This window comes from Gossypium arboreum, chromosome 1, assembly GCF_025698485.1.
Source record: "Gossypium arboreum isolate Shixiya-1 chromosome 1, ASM2569848v2, whole genome shotgun sequence".
NCBI classification, from domain to species: Eukaryota; Viridiplantae; Streptophyta; class Magnoliopsida; order Malvales; family Malvaceae; genus Gossypium; species Gossypium arboreum.
This window is the reverse complement of record NC_069070.1, coordinates 7,341,046-7,356,112: the sequence shown is the minus strand read 5'-3', so window position 1 is coordinate 7,356,112 and position 15,067 is coordinate 7,341,046. Positions and strand designations below refer to the sequence as shown.

Here is a 15,067-nt window from a genome sequence, read left to right as displayed (position 1 = left end):
ATTCATTTTATGACACGTATGTGATTACACGTTCCTTTTATTTTTTTTAAATTATATGATAACAGTTAAATTTTAATTTTAATTTTCATATTATGTTTAAATTTAAAATTAATTTTTGACATAATTTGATATCTCAATTTTACAATGTCTTTAATTAATCTTAATGTGTTATCTTGATAAAAATGTCGACATCAATTTTGTAAAATTGTTAATGCCGCTAAATTTTTTTATTAAATTCAGATTTATTACAATATTTTTTATTATATGACTACTAAATATATATTTTTAATCAAATTTTAATATGTAACACTAATGAATTAATAGAAGCATTTTAACGATATTAACAATGAGACTTAAATTTTTAAATTTATAATCATAGTGTTTTTATTTTAAAAGTTAAGATTTTGTTTGTAAAAGCAAATAGAATAAGTACAAGTAGCAGAGAAGAAGAAGAAAAAGAAAGAAGATGACATCAAGTTAGCCCCACTCAGATTGGAAAAAATAAAATTGTGATGGAGTTGCAATCAAAAGTGTGCCAATGTTGGGGACTCATCATTTTGCTTTATTTGTGGGGAAGCCATGTTCAATGTTTGTCCAACATTAACATGCTAATTTAAAAATGCTTTTTGAACATTAAACATATATTATTTGGTGTTATATGAAGTACGATACAAAGGTCAAATGTGAAGCTAAGATTGGTTTCCAATTACCAAATACTTACCTAATTCAGGGTTTTCCATGAAAGAAAAATGAACCTATGCCTTTGACTAACAATAAAGAGATGTTGATCTTATCCTAAGTTTGATCCCTAAAATCAATGTTGATATGGCTGTGTCTGGGAAATGATTAAAACTCTTAATTTTATAATTTCAAGTAAGATAAATTTTTAATAAATATATTTTATATATTTCTTTTCACTTATAATATAGTGTGTTATAATTCAATAATCATAATTTTTTATAAATAATTTCTTATATCTTAATGCAATTACAATTAGTTTCTATACTCTGAACTATTCGTAAGGAGTGTATTTAATTTTGTACATTAATTTAGTCATTTTAGTCTCAATAAATTTTTTAAATTTTGAAATTTTAATATTAATCAAATGATAACCGTTAAATTCATTAGATTATATTATATTTAAAATCTTATGTGACAAACATATTATTACATACGTAATGCCATTTAACTTGTTATTTCCATATAACTCACAAAATCTTGTTAACGGATTTAATATCTATCATTTAAATTAAAATTAAAATTTTAAAATTTTAAAAATATAGTAACTTATAAGATTGATCAAATTAAAGAACATAAATTAAATCTACAATTTTATGCATAGTAAATTTTAATTAATAAAACTTAACCAAACGGATTTATATTATATTTTTTAAGTTGAATTAACCCTATAGATTCGTGGCTCATCCAGAAGACAGAAGGTAAAGTGCAAAACAAATTTGTCACTGCTTGTCTCCCTAATTTCTTCATACTGCACTTTATCGTTGCAGTTGCATGTCACGCGAGGGGCTCAACTCAAAAGCTCATGCCTTGGGGGACCAAAATCATGTTGGTTTTCAGCAGTCTCCCTTTATTATTATTATTAAATCTAACCCTGAATGACGGTGGTGATGCACACCCTTTTTCTGCAGAACATTCCGACCCTTCATTATGGAAACCATTTGAACATTGTAATTAAGAACACCTGTGTTGGCACTCAAAAATGTATTGTTTACATCAGAATAGACCCACCAACACCAGGGCTACACCACTTTTGAATCCACATAAAGGTAAAAAGTTGGGTTGGAGGATAAAGAGTTTAATATCTTTTAAATAAAATTGAGTGTTAAAGGAGCTCAATAACCAAGATAAAATCATGCAGTATGTGATGAAAGAGTCAAAATAAAATTTTAAAAAATTGGGAGACAAAATTAAAATTTTCATATTAAAATTGCTTAGATTGAATTTTTATTTATTTATAAGAGACGTCAAAATAGAAAAATTATTTAATAAAAAGTTAAAAAGATCAAATTGAATTATTAATACTCGAGAAGAATTAATGTTAGAATTATACCATTAGTCATGGAGGCCCAACTATGTTATGTACAGAAGTGATTGTATGAAATTATAATTTTCCCTCTATCCTTATCCTTTTCTAATAATGTAGATTTACAATTTCATACCATCCCTTCTCTATTTATTATCGGGAGAAAGGATTGTATGAAACAGTGATGTCACATCATCTGTATCTCTTTCCAATAGTTTTATGCCACATCAGTATTCTTATCCTGAATTTTAGGATTTTATCCTGAAAAAAATTAAATTCAAATTAAAATACTGAAATTCAGGATAAACTTCTGAAATTCAGGATAAGAATACTGATGTGGCATAAAACTATTGGAAAGGGATACAAATGACGTGGCGTCACTGTTTCATACAATCCTTTCCCTATTATCGGATAGCAAAAGGGTATAGAAAAAAGGGGAATATTTGTGATGATTTGAAGATGATCAGAAAGCACAAGTACACCAAATTTCATCTTTAACAATTGGCTCTTAAAAGAAACGAAAATGTTCTGACAATAATCCCCCAAAAAGCTTACATTTGATTTGTTTACATTAAAACTCAAATGTTAATTAGTATCTAAGCACGCAACTAGACAAGGGAAAACACACTCTTGTTTTTTTTGGAAAGGAAAAAACCCTAGTCCTGCTTTTTGTTTTTTATCTGCAATGGAGTTTTGAGCAATGGAGGTGCTGCTGCTACAGTTGCAGATGGCCAGAACTGTGCATTTTTTACCCTGGAAACGCTTGCTAGCACATTTGAGGGAGTTACATCACCAATTACTGTCACTTTCTTTGTGGCCAAATCTATACTGAAGGATGTCACTCCTGCAATTAACAATTTTGCACAAAACAAAAATAACCCCATGGCTTTAAGTTTCGTGCATAAATTAACTAATAAATGTAGCCCATTTTGGCTTAGTTAGTTACCTTCCATTTTTGAAATATGTTTTCTTACTTTTCCTTCACATCCTTTGCAATGGATTGACACCCTCAACACCACTACCTGCTATTGTTTTGAACCACAACTTAATTGCTGTTTCTTATGATCAAAGCAAAGAACAACGATCAAACACTAACCTGGTCCTGAGACCGAGCCGACGAAGATGATTTTAAAGCCAGAGAATCTTCGGTGCTTACACCACGAGACGGAACCGCCGGTGAGACGTGATCGGAGTCTGATAACCAATCTACAAAGGGTGTATCACTTAGGAGATACCTAGAGGAACCAGGAGGACTGTTGAGATCATGAATATCAGCTGAGCTTTTTCGACGTACATCACTCGGCTTAGCAGAGCTCTTTCTACTCTTTTCATGGTGAGGCAGCCCTGGAACTATAGGTGCATAAGGCTTCGAACGTTGCCGGTCGAGTGGTCTGTGGCCTCGACGGACCATGGAACGATGGTCCAAGCTAGAGCAGATGGCTGTTGAAGCTTGAGATGCACAGAAAATATCCATTCCTTTCATGTTTGGAGAAAGAAAAGCTAATAGAGTTAGAGGGCAAATTAATCTTAGTTTTAAAGCAGGTGAGATTAAGGGATAGAGGGGGACGTTGGTCCCACATTGAAAGTTTTTGTTATTTAATCATATACATCGGGAAACGTGATTGAAACTTGGACCTTCAAAGTTGTGATTAACTTCAGACATTATTTTAATGTTACTCAACTTTGTATGAAATGATTAGTCCCACTAATACTATTGGGGGTTATAGTTTTTGAAACCAACTAGCTAGCTTCATAGATCATCGGCTTATTTGTTGGGCTATATAGCTCTTTGAAACCCCCCAATAAGGATGTAGAAATCATTACAATGATCTTCAAATGAAGAAGAGAGAATGGTTAATGGAGATAGCAAAAACATGATGGAATTTGGATCAATTCATCTACATATTCTTGCATTCGTGTGTTAATATAGAGCTACTGTTATGAACTGCTCACAATTATGAAGCCACAGTGTAAGATGAAGATTGATTGTAATGATTATGCCACTTTCCCATCACAAGGGTCCCCTTTTACATGGCAAACCCAAGTTCCATCATCAATCAATTGCACATTGATTACAGCATTTAGTGTCCACCACTTTTGTTATCAACTTACTTAGCTGCCTTTGCAATCTGCATATTCTAGGATATGCTTTTTAATTCCCCTATCTCTATATTTCTACCTATGTAATCCCATTGTCTGTCTTGAAATGTTTGTATGCCTATTATGTGAATTGTCGCTGGACTAATTAAATTAGATCATTTCATGGTTGATCATAAGGGCTTATGCCAAGCTCTAAACTCTCACAATATATCACTTTCTTCCCTAAGTAATTTTTTTTTATGAAATGTAATATATGAAGATTTAATTTTGTCTTATTTTACTCTAAATTAATCAAATACTAAACACGTGCCGTATTTTTATTAGATGTAGTATATTTTTAGATTAAATGGGACTAAATTGATAATTTAAGTATCACATTTGACTAAAAAAAATTTTAGATATCTAAACAAGAAAAACAATATGATTTAAAGGCTAATTTTATAGTTAAGCCTTAAAAAAGATTCCAAGATACTACTCCATTATTGATAGCTTACTACATTGTTAGCACAAGACTCCAAACACTTTTAAACCCTAACCATTGAGTCTTAAGACATGGTGTGAATTACTTTCAACTTTGAAGCTCATATATATAATATGGAAAAGAAGCTTTTTCTTTTGTTTTGTTCACATGAGATAAACCCCCACAAATTACAACTTGTTGATTTCAAAAAAGTGTTTTTTTTTGGTGGGGACTCATAAAACAATGAGTAATTCCTCACAAAACATCAATAACATAACTTGCATCATTACCATATCATTTTGGGGATTTAAAATGATGTTTTTCTTTTTGACAAATAATTAATGAAACTAACAAAAACCATTAATTAATTTGTATATAATTTTTTTTTTTAAAAAAATCAAGGATCCTAAACTTTCCATGAAAAACTAAGCATGAAAAAACTGCACAAACAAATCACATACACATACATAAATCACTATAATTGTTATACATGAATACAAGTACAAATACGAATTATTATATATCTAAATATGTAGAAAAATAAATATTTAAAGTATCGGATGTAAGGTTATCCATGGCAATTCTATGCATCTCCCTAAGTCAAACCTTTACTTTATGAATAAATAAATAATCACGCGTTTAAAGCTGTGGGGGGCTTTAATTAGTGGGCAGATTAAGAGTAGCTAACTAACTTTCTTTTCTTTTAATCCTCTATAAAATGCGAAGAATTAATTATTGAACTCACTTCAGTGGATAGCTTAAAAAGCAATTAAAAAAAAATTGAATTTACGCACTCTACTAAATATCTTTCTTTTAAAATAGTAATTGTCCAATAAACGAGTTTCAAGCAAACTTTAAATAATTTATTAAATGAATTTTAAATGATTATGAATAAATTTGTTCGTGAACATAAATATATCTTATTCGTGTTTGGTTCATTTAATAAACGTGCATAAATATGTATGGTTAATGTTTGCTTGATAAATGAATATAAACAAATAGAAATCAAATTGTTTATCGAATACTCTGTTCATTTATAGCCTTATTAATTTTATTAGACATTCTCAACCAATAGCTTAAATTCTAAATTAATATCTAAACTTCACAATTTTCTAATTAATTGAGTCTTTAAAGCACTAGTATCATGCCATTTAGGTTCTTCCATTGCCCTATCATTAGCTTAGATGTTAAATACTACATAGGATTTAGCATGGAGCTCATTTGTAACACGTGAATCAAATGTCAATATGTGTATACTTATTGTATGAACAACTTAAATCTAAGGAGTTTAGCTCAATGTTGTATGAACCGAACTAAATTGATCAGTCAAAATGGGAGTTGATGGGGTATTAGTCTAAAGAGAGGCAAAAACCGGTCCCATGAACCAATATGGGCCAGTTGAGTTTAGCTAAAAAATTAGTTGGTTCGATTTTTATAATTTTTAATATTTAGTAATTTATTTTATTTGAACAGGATGACTTAGAAATCAGTGATATGATCGGTTCAATTATCTATCTAATTTCAAAAACATTGGTTTATTTTTTTTCATAAACAAAATAAGATTGGGCTTTCACAAGCTCAAAATGTTTCAATTATTGGCCCATGAAAAATGAAACAAGGCTTTTCACATGCTTTACCAAATTAGGGTTTATTGGCAAACTGATATTAAAAGCACGAAAGTTATCAACTTTCAACTTTGCACTCTCCGGACCTTTATCACCACAAACGGAGAAAGAGGCAGCCACTCATGGGTAATGATAATGACAATAATAACAATGAAAAACCCATTTTTAATTTTATTCTTAAATTTTCGTTTACATCAATTGTTTAATGATAGTTTTGTTAATTTCTTCTTTACATTTTTTTGGGGGGTTGTTTATAGCAATGATTAAGGTGCACGAGCTAAGGGACAAATTAAAGACGGAGCTGTTGAGCCAGCTCAAGGAATTAAAAGCTGAACTTTCTCTACTTCGTGTAGCGAAGGTCACTGGTGGTGCTCCCAACAAACTCTCCAAGATGTAACTCATTTCCTCTCTTTTCTTTGATTTCCATTTGTTTTTTCTTTCTCGATTTTAGTATGGGTTTTTGATCTTTTTGGCGTTGGGTTTTTAGTAAGGTTGTGAGGCTATCTATTGCACAAGTGTTGACAATGATATCCCAGAAGCAGAAGGCTGCATTGAGGGAAGCATATAAAAAGAAAAAGTTTTTGCCTCTTGATCTCCGTCCCAATAAGACCAGAGCTATTCGCCGCCGCCTCACCAAACACCAGGTTAGCTATGGGTCACCTTCATTACTTTATTTTCACTTTTGTTATAATACGGCAACTCTTTTTATATTTCAATTATTGGCATTTGCAGATCCTTTTGTTTTAGTAATCTTCTATGAGAAAATGTATGGAAGTGGAATTATATGGTCCTAAGAAGTGCTCTCTTTTCCATGGAGATATGTTGAACTTACTTGTAAACCTATCACTTAGGCTGCTTGAGTTTGTTTTGGATTGGTTCAATCTAAGTTGGGTAAATCTGAGTTCTAAAACATTTAGGGTATTACGAGTTCAAGTAGTTTTAAGTTTGGATCAATTAAGGGTTCAAGTTATTTTGGGATCAAGTCATTCGGACTTTTTAGTTGAGCTTTTCGTGATGGATCATAGCGGGTTTCGATAATGTTGCATAATTTCAAGTTACTTGTTTGGACATGTAATTAGGCATCTAGGGTGTTTGTTATGTTGCTTTTGACATTGAGCTCTTGGGTTATGTGTTATGGTAGCAATCTTTGAAGACGGAGAGGGAGAAGAAGAGGGAGATGTACTTTCCACAGAGGAAGTATGGCATTAAGGTGTAAGCTTTTGAAATTTATATTATGAGGGATATGCCCCTTTTTTTTCATTAGATTTTAAATGACTACACAATGATATGTTGTTATTTAATTTTCATTTCTTTGTATTTCCTTTTATTACCTTCATCTTTCTCACTACTATGAACTGTTGGAACTTAGAGAGTGTTTTTGTGTAGCTTTTTCTTTTATAGTTTCTAGATTGAAGGGTTGCTTCCCTCCTCCCATCTTACTCATGTTTTTCATAAGAAAAACTAATGTGGTTAGAGAACCAGTAAAATTTTGGACAGTGTTATATGAATATGATCTAGCTCGGCCTAGAATTTAATTTTGAAGCATCCCGATGGAGGGATTTTCATAGCATTGGAACAACTTTTGGAAAGTTAAGATTCTTTGCAAGGGGAAAGAGTAAAAAATTCCTTTACATCATTATTTGTTGCACAAAACCTCGTAGTGGTTTTGAAAAATTAATGCATTATGACATAATCAAATTTCTCATAAGCCAAAAGAAACAAAGATAATGAATCAAGGAATCGGTAGAAGATGTACCCATTCCTTTGATGTGACATTATCTTGAATCCATTCCTTCCAATTTCTTGGTCAAAGAGATTTAACTCGACAGTGAGAATAAATTAAATTCCACAATTGTTAGACAACATGATAGTTTCGAAATAGATGGACAATAAATTCTTGTTCACTTGAGCAAAAAGGGAAAAGATTTACTATATTCATACCTCGACGAAGTATAAAAGATCGGGCTGGGAGAGCTTTCCATCCACATTTCTGAAGGAAGAACTTTAGTTTTGGAAGGAGACGAGCTTTCCAGATTAAATTCCAAAGAGTTATACTGCAACTAGAAGAGGTGGCACTACATGCCTAGATGAAAGAATATGTACTTGTAAGAGTAAAAGATCCAAATTTCGATGGACGCTAACAAACAAAATCCAAGCCCAGCCCAGAAAGTGAGACAGAGGTACTTAAGAACTCATTAATCACCTTTTGTGAAAGTTGACAAGAAATCGAATGATGTTCATTAGGATCTTAACTGTACAGGTCCAAATTCATCCGGTAAAAAAAAAAAGTCCATTTACAAATAAAAACACAAGTCCATTTACAAAAAAAAAAAACCGAGTACAAACCTAAAACCCAAACTTTATACTAATCAAAAACCCTAGTTCCCCACCAAACACTTGAGTCATTACCCTCGGCATGTTAATAGTCACACCATCCAAAGAGTCTGGTGTTACCTACGCCCTTAGGTTTCTAAAAAATTTTGAAAAAAAAAGGAACGAAAAGATTTAGGTTTTTACCTGTTGACATTTCACCGCCGTCTTGGGTGGCCCTCTTTGACTTGAAAGGCCTTCAATCCATTAGGATTCATCGAGGGCATCATCGAATAGGGAGAAATTGAAAGGTTCTTTTTGCTTTCTGTTGATTTTTGATTGGGTGTCTGGGGATTTTAACCCTAGATCTACATTTTACGTATTAAAGGGCTCAAAAGAGGGACTTTTGAGACAATGGTGACAAGAAATAGAAAAAGAGAAAAATAGTGCCTATCAGTAAAAGAGAAAGTTCCAAGATGCTCGAGTTCGGGAGGATGCTACAAAAGGAGAATTGTTAGAAAGCCAAGTTGAAAAAGTTGGACTGAAAGCCCGGATAGCGGAGTTGGAAAGGTCTTTGCATCGACATCGTAGTTGCAACTTTGTTACTGAGTTGAAACCAAGCCAGGCTAAGAATGATGAGTTAAAAAAGTATATAGAAGAACTTGAGGCCTCATTGTGGAATTGTGAACTATGAATTGAGCTTCTCGAAGAAACTAGGGAAACAAATAATAAATATTGGAAAGAGCAAATCCAACGCTCTTAGGGGCAAGTCAGATATAGGGACCATGTTATGAGCAGAGCTTTGGCCCAAATACGAGAAGTGATGGACCAGTTGCAAGCTTTAGCCGTCCAATCCAAGTCGATGTTTTGAGCCTAAAATATGAAATAGAGTCGAATCGAGGCTAAGAATTAGCTTGGCTTCTTAAGAAAGTTAAGGTTTTGAGTGTTAAGGCAATGTCATATATGTGAAATGTATTCGTCTTATGTAAAGGAACTTGTTTTTTAGTAAAGTTGTTTTAATGGAATTGTACTAGGATTAATGTCTTTTTGCATACATCTTTACCATTGATTGGTATTGCATTTCATTACATGCATTAAATTTTAAGAAAATTCCTATAATTAATCAAAGAATTGTGACAACTACCTTGGAAACTATTGAGAATTTACAAACCTAACATCATTACAGTACTCGTGGTAAAACTAAAGCCATGGATCAAAGAGTAGAAAGGTTGGAATAAACCTAGAAAGATATGCAGGACTAGTTGCAAGCACAGTTGCAAGATTCTGTAGCTAAGGTGCAACAAGATATGACAAATCAGATATAAGAATTTCAGAGAAACATAAAAAGTCAGTTAACCCAGTTACTAACTGAAGGAGTTGACAAAGGGAATGGTACTATTATAAACCCCGGGGATGAAACGAAGACCTTGCATACCCCCCGGGTTTTACCCTAGTGCACATCCAAGCTCAACAGGAGATGTATCAACGAGGAGTACCTGCCATTATAAGACTGTAACAGCACTAGGCTAGCACTTTAGGACCAGTGAATTACCCTGTGGCTTTAGGTTCCAACCCTGTAGACCACCCAACTAACCCCGTTGTCCCAAATTTAGATGATATAAAGGAAACGAAGAAGGTGAAAGTAGAAATTCCAAAATAGTTAGAAAATCGTTGCAAATGGCTAGAGGAAAAATTTAGAGTAATAGAGGGCGCTAGCATTTTTTCTAGAGTTGATGCCAAGGAGTTAAGTTTGGTCTCAAACTTAGTGCTTCCATCGAAATTTGAAACCCCAGAATTTGAGAAGTACAATATGACCAGTTGCCTTAAGGCTCATATTATGATTTTTTATAGAAGAATGGCTAGATATGTCAACAATGATCAGTTGCTTACCTTCGCTCATATCCAACAATACAAGTACTTAAATCAATAGAGAATCTTGATATGCAATCTCTTAACCTAAGAAAGAGAACAAACTAAACCCTCAAAAACTAAATTGGACAAAACAAGCAGAACAATTTCAGTTTAATAAATAATGAATAAGAGCAAACACTAGCAGAAATTTGACAACAAACTTATGTTGTAAACCTTTCTGTCGAAGCAATGAAATATGCAATCTCTTCGACAAAGCCAGTTGCAGAGTTATCAGAAAGAAAAAGAAAAATATCCAAAAGAAGAAAGAGAAGAAGAAGGAGAATAGACATTTAAAAAAAATGAAGTTTTGAAAAAGAATTTAGTTATTTTAAAATAAAATAGAATAATTTTACAAGGTAGCATAAAAAATATATATTTTTTACCGCTTTCGTAAGGACTCAAACATGTGAGCAGAGAGTACATAGAAGCTTAACCATTAAACCAACAGACTCATTATTGACTTTTGTTGATTGAAAAAAAATTTATGTCAGATGATCAAGGATAGAGGTTAAGACAGAAACAACAAAACTTCAAAGAAGGGATTTGAACATAAGACCTCAGACACATATTCAAAACACTTAACCACTGGACCAAATCAATTTAATTTGCAAAATTTTCAAAATCCTAACTCAAAATCAAGACATAACCACTCTTGGTTTCGTTAACCCAATTTTTTTAACCTGGTTTTTGGATTTTTCAAATATCATACTCATTTTAATTAATTTGATTAATTTAATTTTACTTGATAAAAATTAATTTTTCTAAAAATCACTGAGATTTTCTAAATTAAATTTTCAAGAAAATTTTTAATCAAATTATCTAGTTGAACAATTTTCACATTGCCTAATTTAATTCCATATTGAATAAATAGACTCAATTAAATTATTTACAAAGTTGTAGAATTTTCTTTTGATTCAAATGCAGTCCGATCGAGCTTTTGTTGAGCTAGCAGTAAGAACAATCAGACATATAGAATTAGGCTCAAGTAATTGCAATTACGTCCAGAAGCATCGTTCTGATAATTTGCAATTTACTTAATCAGGCTAGGAATGTAATGGTAATTTACGAATTTACCCTGAATAAATAAAATATAATATTCATGTATTTAATTTGTATAATAAACTTTATTCTTAACAAATATTTGGATTAAATACTTAATAATAAAATTTAGTTGATAATTTTTAAATTTTAATTTTAATTGAAAGCATAATTGTTTCAAAGTTGTCTTGAATATATTTTCTAAATATAAATAATTTGCATATATAAAATTATGAATATAAAAAAACTTGTTTTGGCAGACTATATCTTAGCTCGGTTGACATCAACATTATTTCCAAAGCAGGAGGACTTGGGTTCGAAGTGCTAAAGTCTATTTATCCTCTTATTTAAGGTTGGGAAGTTGTTATGGTAGTTAAAAATATTCTATAAAATAAACTATTTTATCTTCTTATTTAAGGTTGGGAAGTGGTCATGATTGTTATAGATACTTTAAATTTAAAAAAAATACTTGAAATCACATTTTGTTTTAGTTAAAGGCTAACCCATATTAATAGTAAAAAAATAGTTGATTCTAGTTATTGATCTAAGCAAAACTATAAATAATTAAATCATAGGAATATATAACCATAGGCGGTCACAACTTCTACATAGCTTAAAATGGAACAATTCTACTCATATTCGACAAAAAATTAATAAGTATTTCATAAAAATACAAGTGCTAAATTAAATTTGTAGCTAGGAAAAAAATTAGGGAAAAAACCAAACTTGCAAAGAATATGTTTAACTAATAGAGAAAATCAAGTAGTAGGAAGGAGGCGAATTATTAATAGACTAATATCCTAAACCAAAATAAAATATTGTTAATTTTGTCTTAATTTTTTTTTTTAACTTTCCAATCTATAAGGGAAAGTAACTTTACCACTTTTTATCATGAGTGTAAGAGTTCATTTTTGTCTGGCCCGTCATAAACCAATAAATAAAACCAAAATAATTAAAACAATCTCATTACAACTCAATATGGCCCAAAATAAAATTAAAAAAACTTAGAGCCCAAATAGCCCAAAATCCAAACTAATTTTCAGCCAAAAAAGAAAGGGAGGAAACCCTAGCCGCATGCCTCCTTGCTTCCCCTCCACCTCCAGCGACCTCCGTGCGCCCACAGCCACAACCACCTCGCCACGTACCCTCTTCATACCTCCGTACGTGCCAGCAAAAGCCTCCGTACTTGCGAAGAAGACAAAAGCACAACAGCAGAATAATAACAAAAAAAAAAACAAAAGCAGAAAAATAGAAATATTGTAAACGTATCAGCTATAAAGCCTACAAAAATGATTGTAAAAAGGGGGAGAGATTTTTTAATACAAAAAAGAGAGGAGATTGATTCAAGGTTATCATCTTTTTTATTCCCTTCTTTGAAACTACATATACATACACCCTTTTTTTATTTTCTTTTTTTTAAAAAACTATTATATATATATATATATATATATATATATATATATATCAGTAGCATATAAAAAAGAGGCAAAAAGAAACTCACCTTTGAAATCGCCCTAAAAAGAGGGGTTTTTGACTCTCTGCAGCCGTGCCTTTGTGGTGCAGTGGCACTGGCAACCCATGCCAGTGTGGTGATTCGCCGAGCCCATGGTCGACCATGGGGGCTGAGGGAGAAATGTTGAGAGGTTTTCTTGTTTTTTTTTTTAAAAAAGAATGTGGAAAATGAAAATTTTGGAAAAAACTTGGCTTTTATAGCAGTGTGAAACGATGTCGTTTCACCTAGGCCAAAACGACGTTGTTTTGATGACCTAACCTGAGATCCGACCCGTCCAGGCTAGGATCTGCATGTTTTTAAACGAAAGGGCTAATTGAGCGTTTAGCCCTTTCGCTTTTTTATTATTTTGCAATTAAGTTTTTATTTTTTTAATTTTGGCCTATTAATTTATTTCTTTTCCAATTTAGTCCCTTCTACAACTGTGCGTTTTGGATGGGAGGAATAATTTCCCTTCTGCTTCCTCTTTATTATTCGCGCATGCAAATTGGTCTTTTTTTTATTTTTTATTTCGAATTTCTATTTTGAATTCAATCTAGTCCTTTTTAGTTATTTTGCTATTTTATTATTAAAATTAATTAATTCATTATTACTATTATTATTTTTTCACTATTACTATTATTTTCTATTATTATTATTACTATCATCATTATTATTATTACTATTATTTTTTATATTATTATTTATATTGTCGTTCTTATTATTATTATTCTGATTTTATTATTATTAATGTATTATTATTATTATTCATTTTTTATTTATTATTTTCTATTATTATTATTATTATTATTATTATTATTATTTACTATTATTATTTATTATCAATATTACTATTATCATTGCTATTTTTATTACTATTATTATTATTATTATTATTACTATTATCCTTATTAACATATTATTATTATTTTTATTATTATTTTCTATTCTTGTTATTATTAATATATTATTATTCTTATTAATGTATTATTATTATTATTATTACTTTCTACTTTATTATTATTATTATTGTATTATTACTATTATCATAATCATATTATTAAACTAACTAATTTTATATTGTTATTATTACACTAAATATTTTATTTTCGTATTTACTTACATTATTATTATTTATTACCTTTTATTATTATTACCCTTTTATTTTATTTTATATTTTCTCTTATTTATTTGTTTATTTTAAACTTTTCTCTTATCTTATTATTTAAACTTTTTATTAATTTTCATTTATTCATTTATTGTCTCTTATTAGCCTTTTTTTATATATTTGTCTATTTTATTGATTATTCTTTTCGCTCTTGCTATTGTTGTTTATATTATCGCGTTTATTATCCTATTATGCATCTGTATACTACGAATTTTTGTTCCATTAACCTTTACCCAAATGCGTAAAAAAGGAATTTTAAAAAATAAGGCGATGTTTCAAATTTTGAAAATATGAGAAAATCGTACCCTAACTTACGGGGTTTCAATTTTTCTCGTTAAACCTGAATAGCCAAATATCCTTTTAAATTTCAAAATATATGAATTTTAAATAAAAATTGTGAAAATAAAAATAAAATAAAGAACACACAAATTTTACGTGGAAACCCTTTCGGGAAAAAAACCACGGGCAGAGGAAAAGAAAATTCACTATGTCGAAAAATTTGAATCAATACAAGAGGAATAGACTATGTCTATTTATAGGCTTGTAAAGTCATATTCTAGTAGGATTGAAACACCTTATCCTAATCAATATAAAATAGATGGAGTTTAATAAGGTTTAAAAAACCTTATTCTAAAATAAAATAAAAGAAGTCTAGTTCTATATGAATTTTACTTTTATTTTATTTTCCATCGTATTTTATTTAAATAAGAATTCGGGTCACTTAATTCTAACAATCTCCACCTTGACACAAATTCTCAATGAACAAGTTCTTCATCGCAAACTTTTAATGAACAAGTTCTCCTCCTCTTCCATAAAACCCCTTAAGGGTTTAACTTCAACAATGAACACCAACCAAGTCTAAGAAATGCTCAAACTTGGTTATAGGAAGTGACTTAGTCATCATATCTGTAGGATTTTCATG

The 15,067-nt window shown here is 30.7% G+C and overlaps 1 protein-coding gene across 2 annotated transcripts; it reads right to left on the bottom strand.

The window, feature by feature from the left end:
• Positions 1–2,530: 2,530 nt before the first annotated feature.
• Positions 2,531–3,556, bottom strand: LOC108463549 (protein SODIUM POTASSIUM ROOT DEFECTIVE 2-like). 2 transcript variants are annotated; one of them, XM_017763473.2, is made up of 3 exons: positions 3,141–3,556; positions 2,991–3,069; positions 2,531–2,888 (listed from the first exon to the last, which is right to left on the bottom strand). In XM_017763473.2, exons 1-3 carry the CDS (start codon positions 3,525–3,527, stop codon positions 2,701–2,703), a joined length of 654 nt encoding a protein of 217 aa, XP_017618962.1. In that variant the 5' UTR covers positions 3,528–3,556; the 3' UTR covers positions 2,531–2,700. The 2 variants fall into 2 exon arrangements, with proteins under 2 accessions (XP_017618962.1, XP_017618963.1); XM_017763474.2 differs by having other exon boundaries at positions 2,991–3,066.
• Positions 3,557–15,067: the final 11,511 nt, after the last annotated feature.

What these genes read in the sequence shown, in the direction of transcription:
- LOC108463549 (XM_017763473.2), bottom strand. Translation starts at nt 3,527, where the DNA reads ATGAAAGGAATGGATATTTTCTGTGCATCTCAAGCTTCAACAGCCATC. An exon ending in CGGCTCGGTCTCAGGACCAG is followed by an intron (nt 3,070 to 3,140) that starts GTTAGTGTTTGA and finishes TCAAAACAATAG; the next exon opens with CAGGTAGTGGTGTTGAGGGT. An exon ending in ACATATTTCAAAAATGGAAG is followed by an intron (nt 2,889 to 2,990) that starts GTAACTAACTAA and finishes TGTTAATTGCAG; the next exon opens with GAGTGACATCCTTCAGTATA.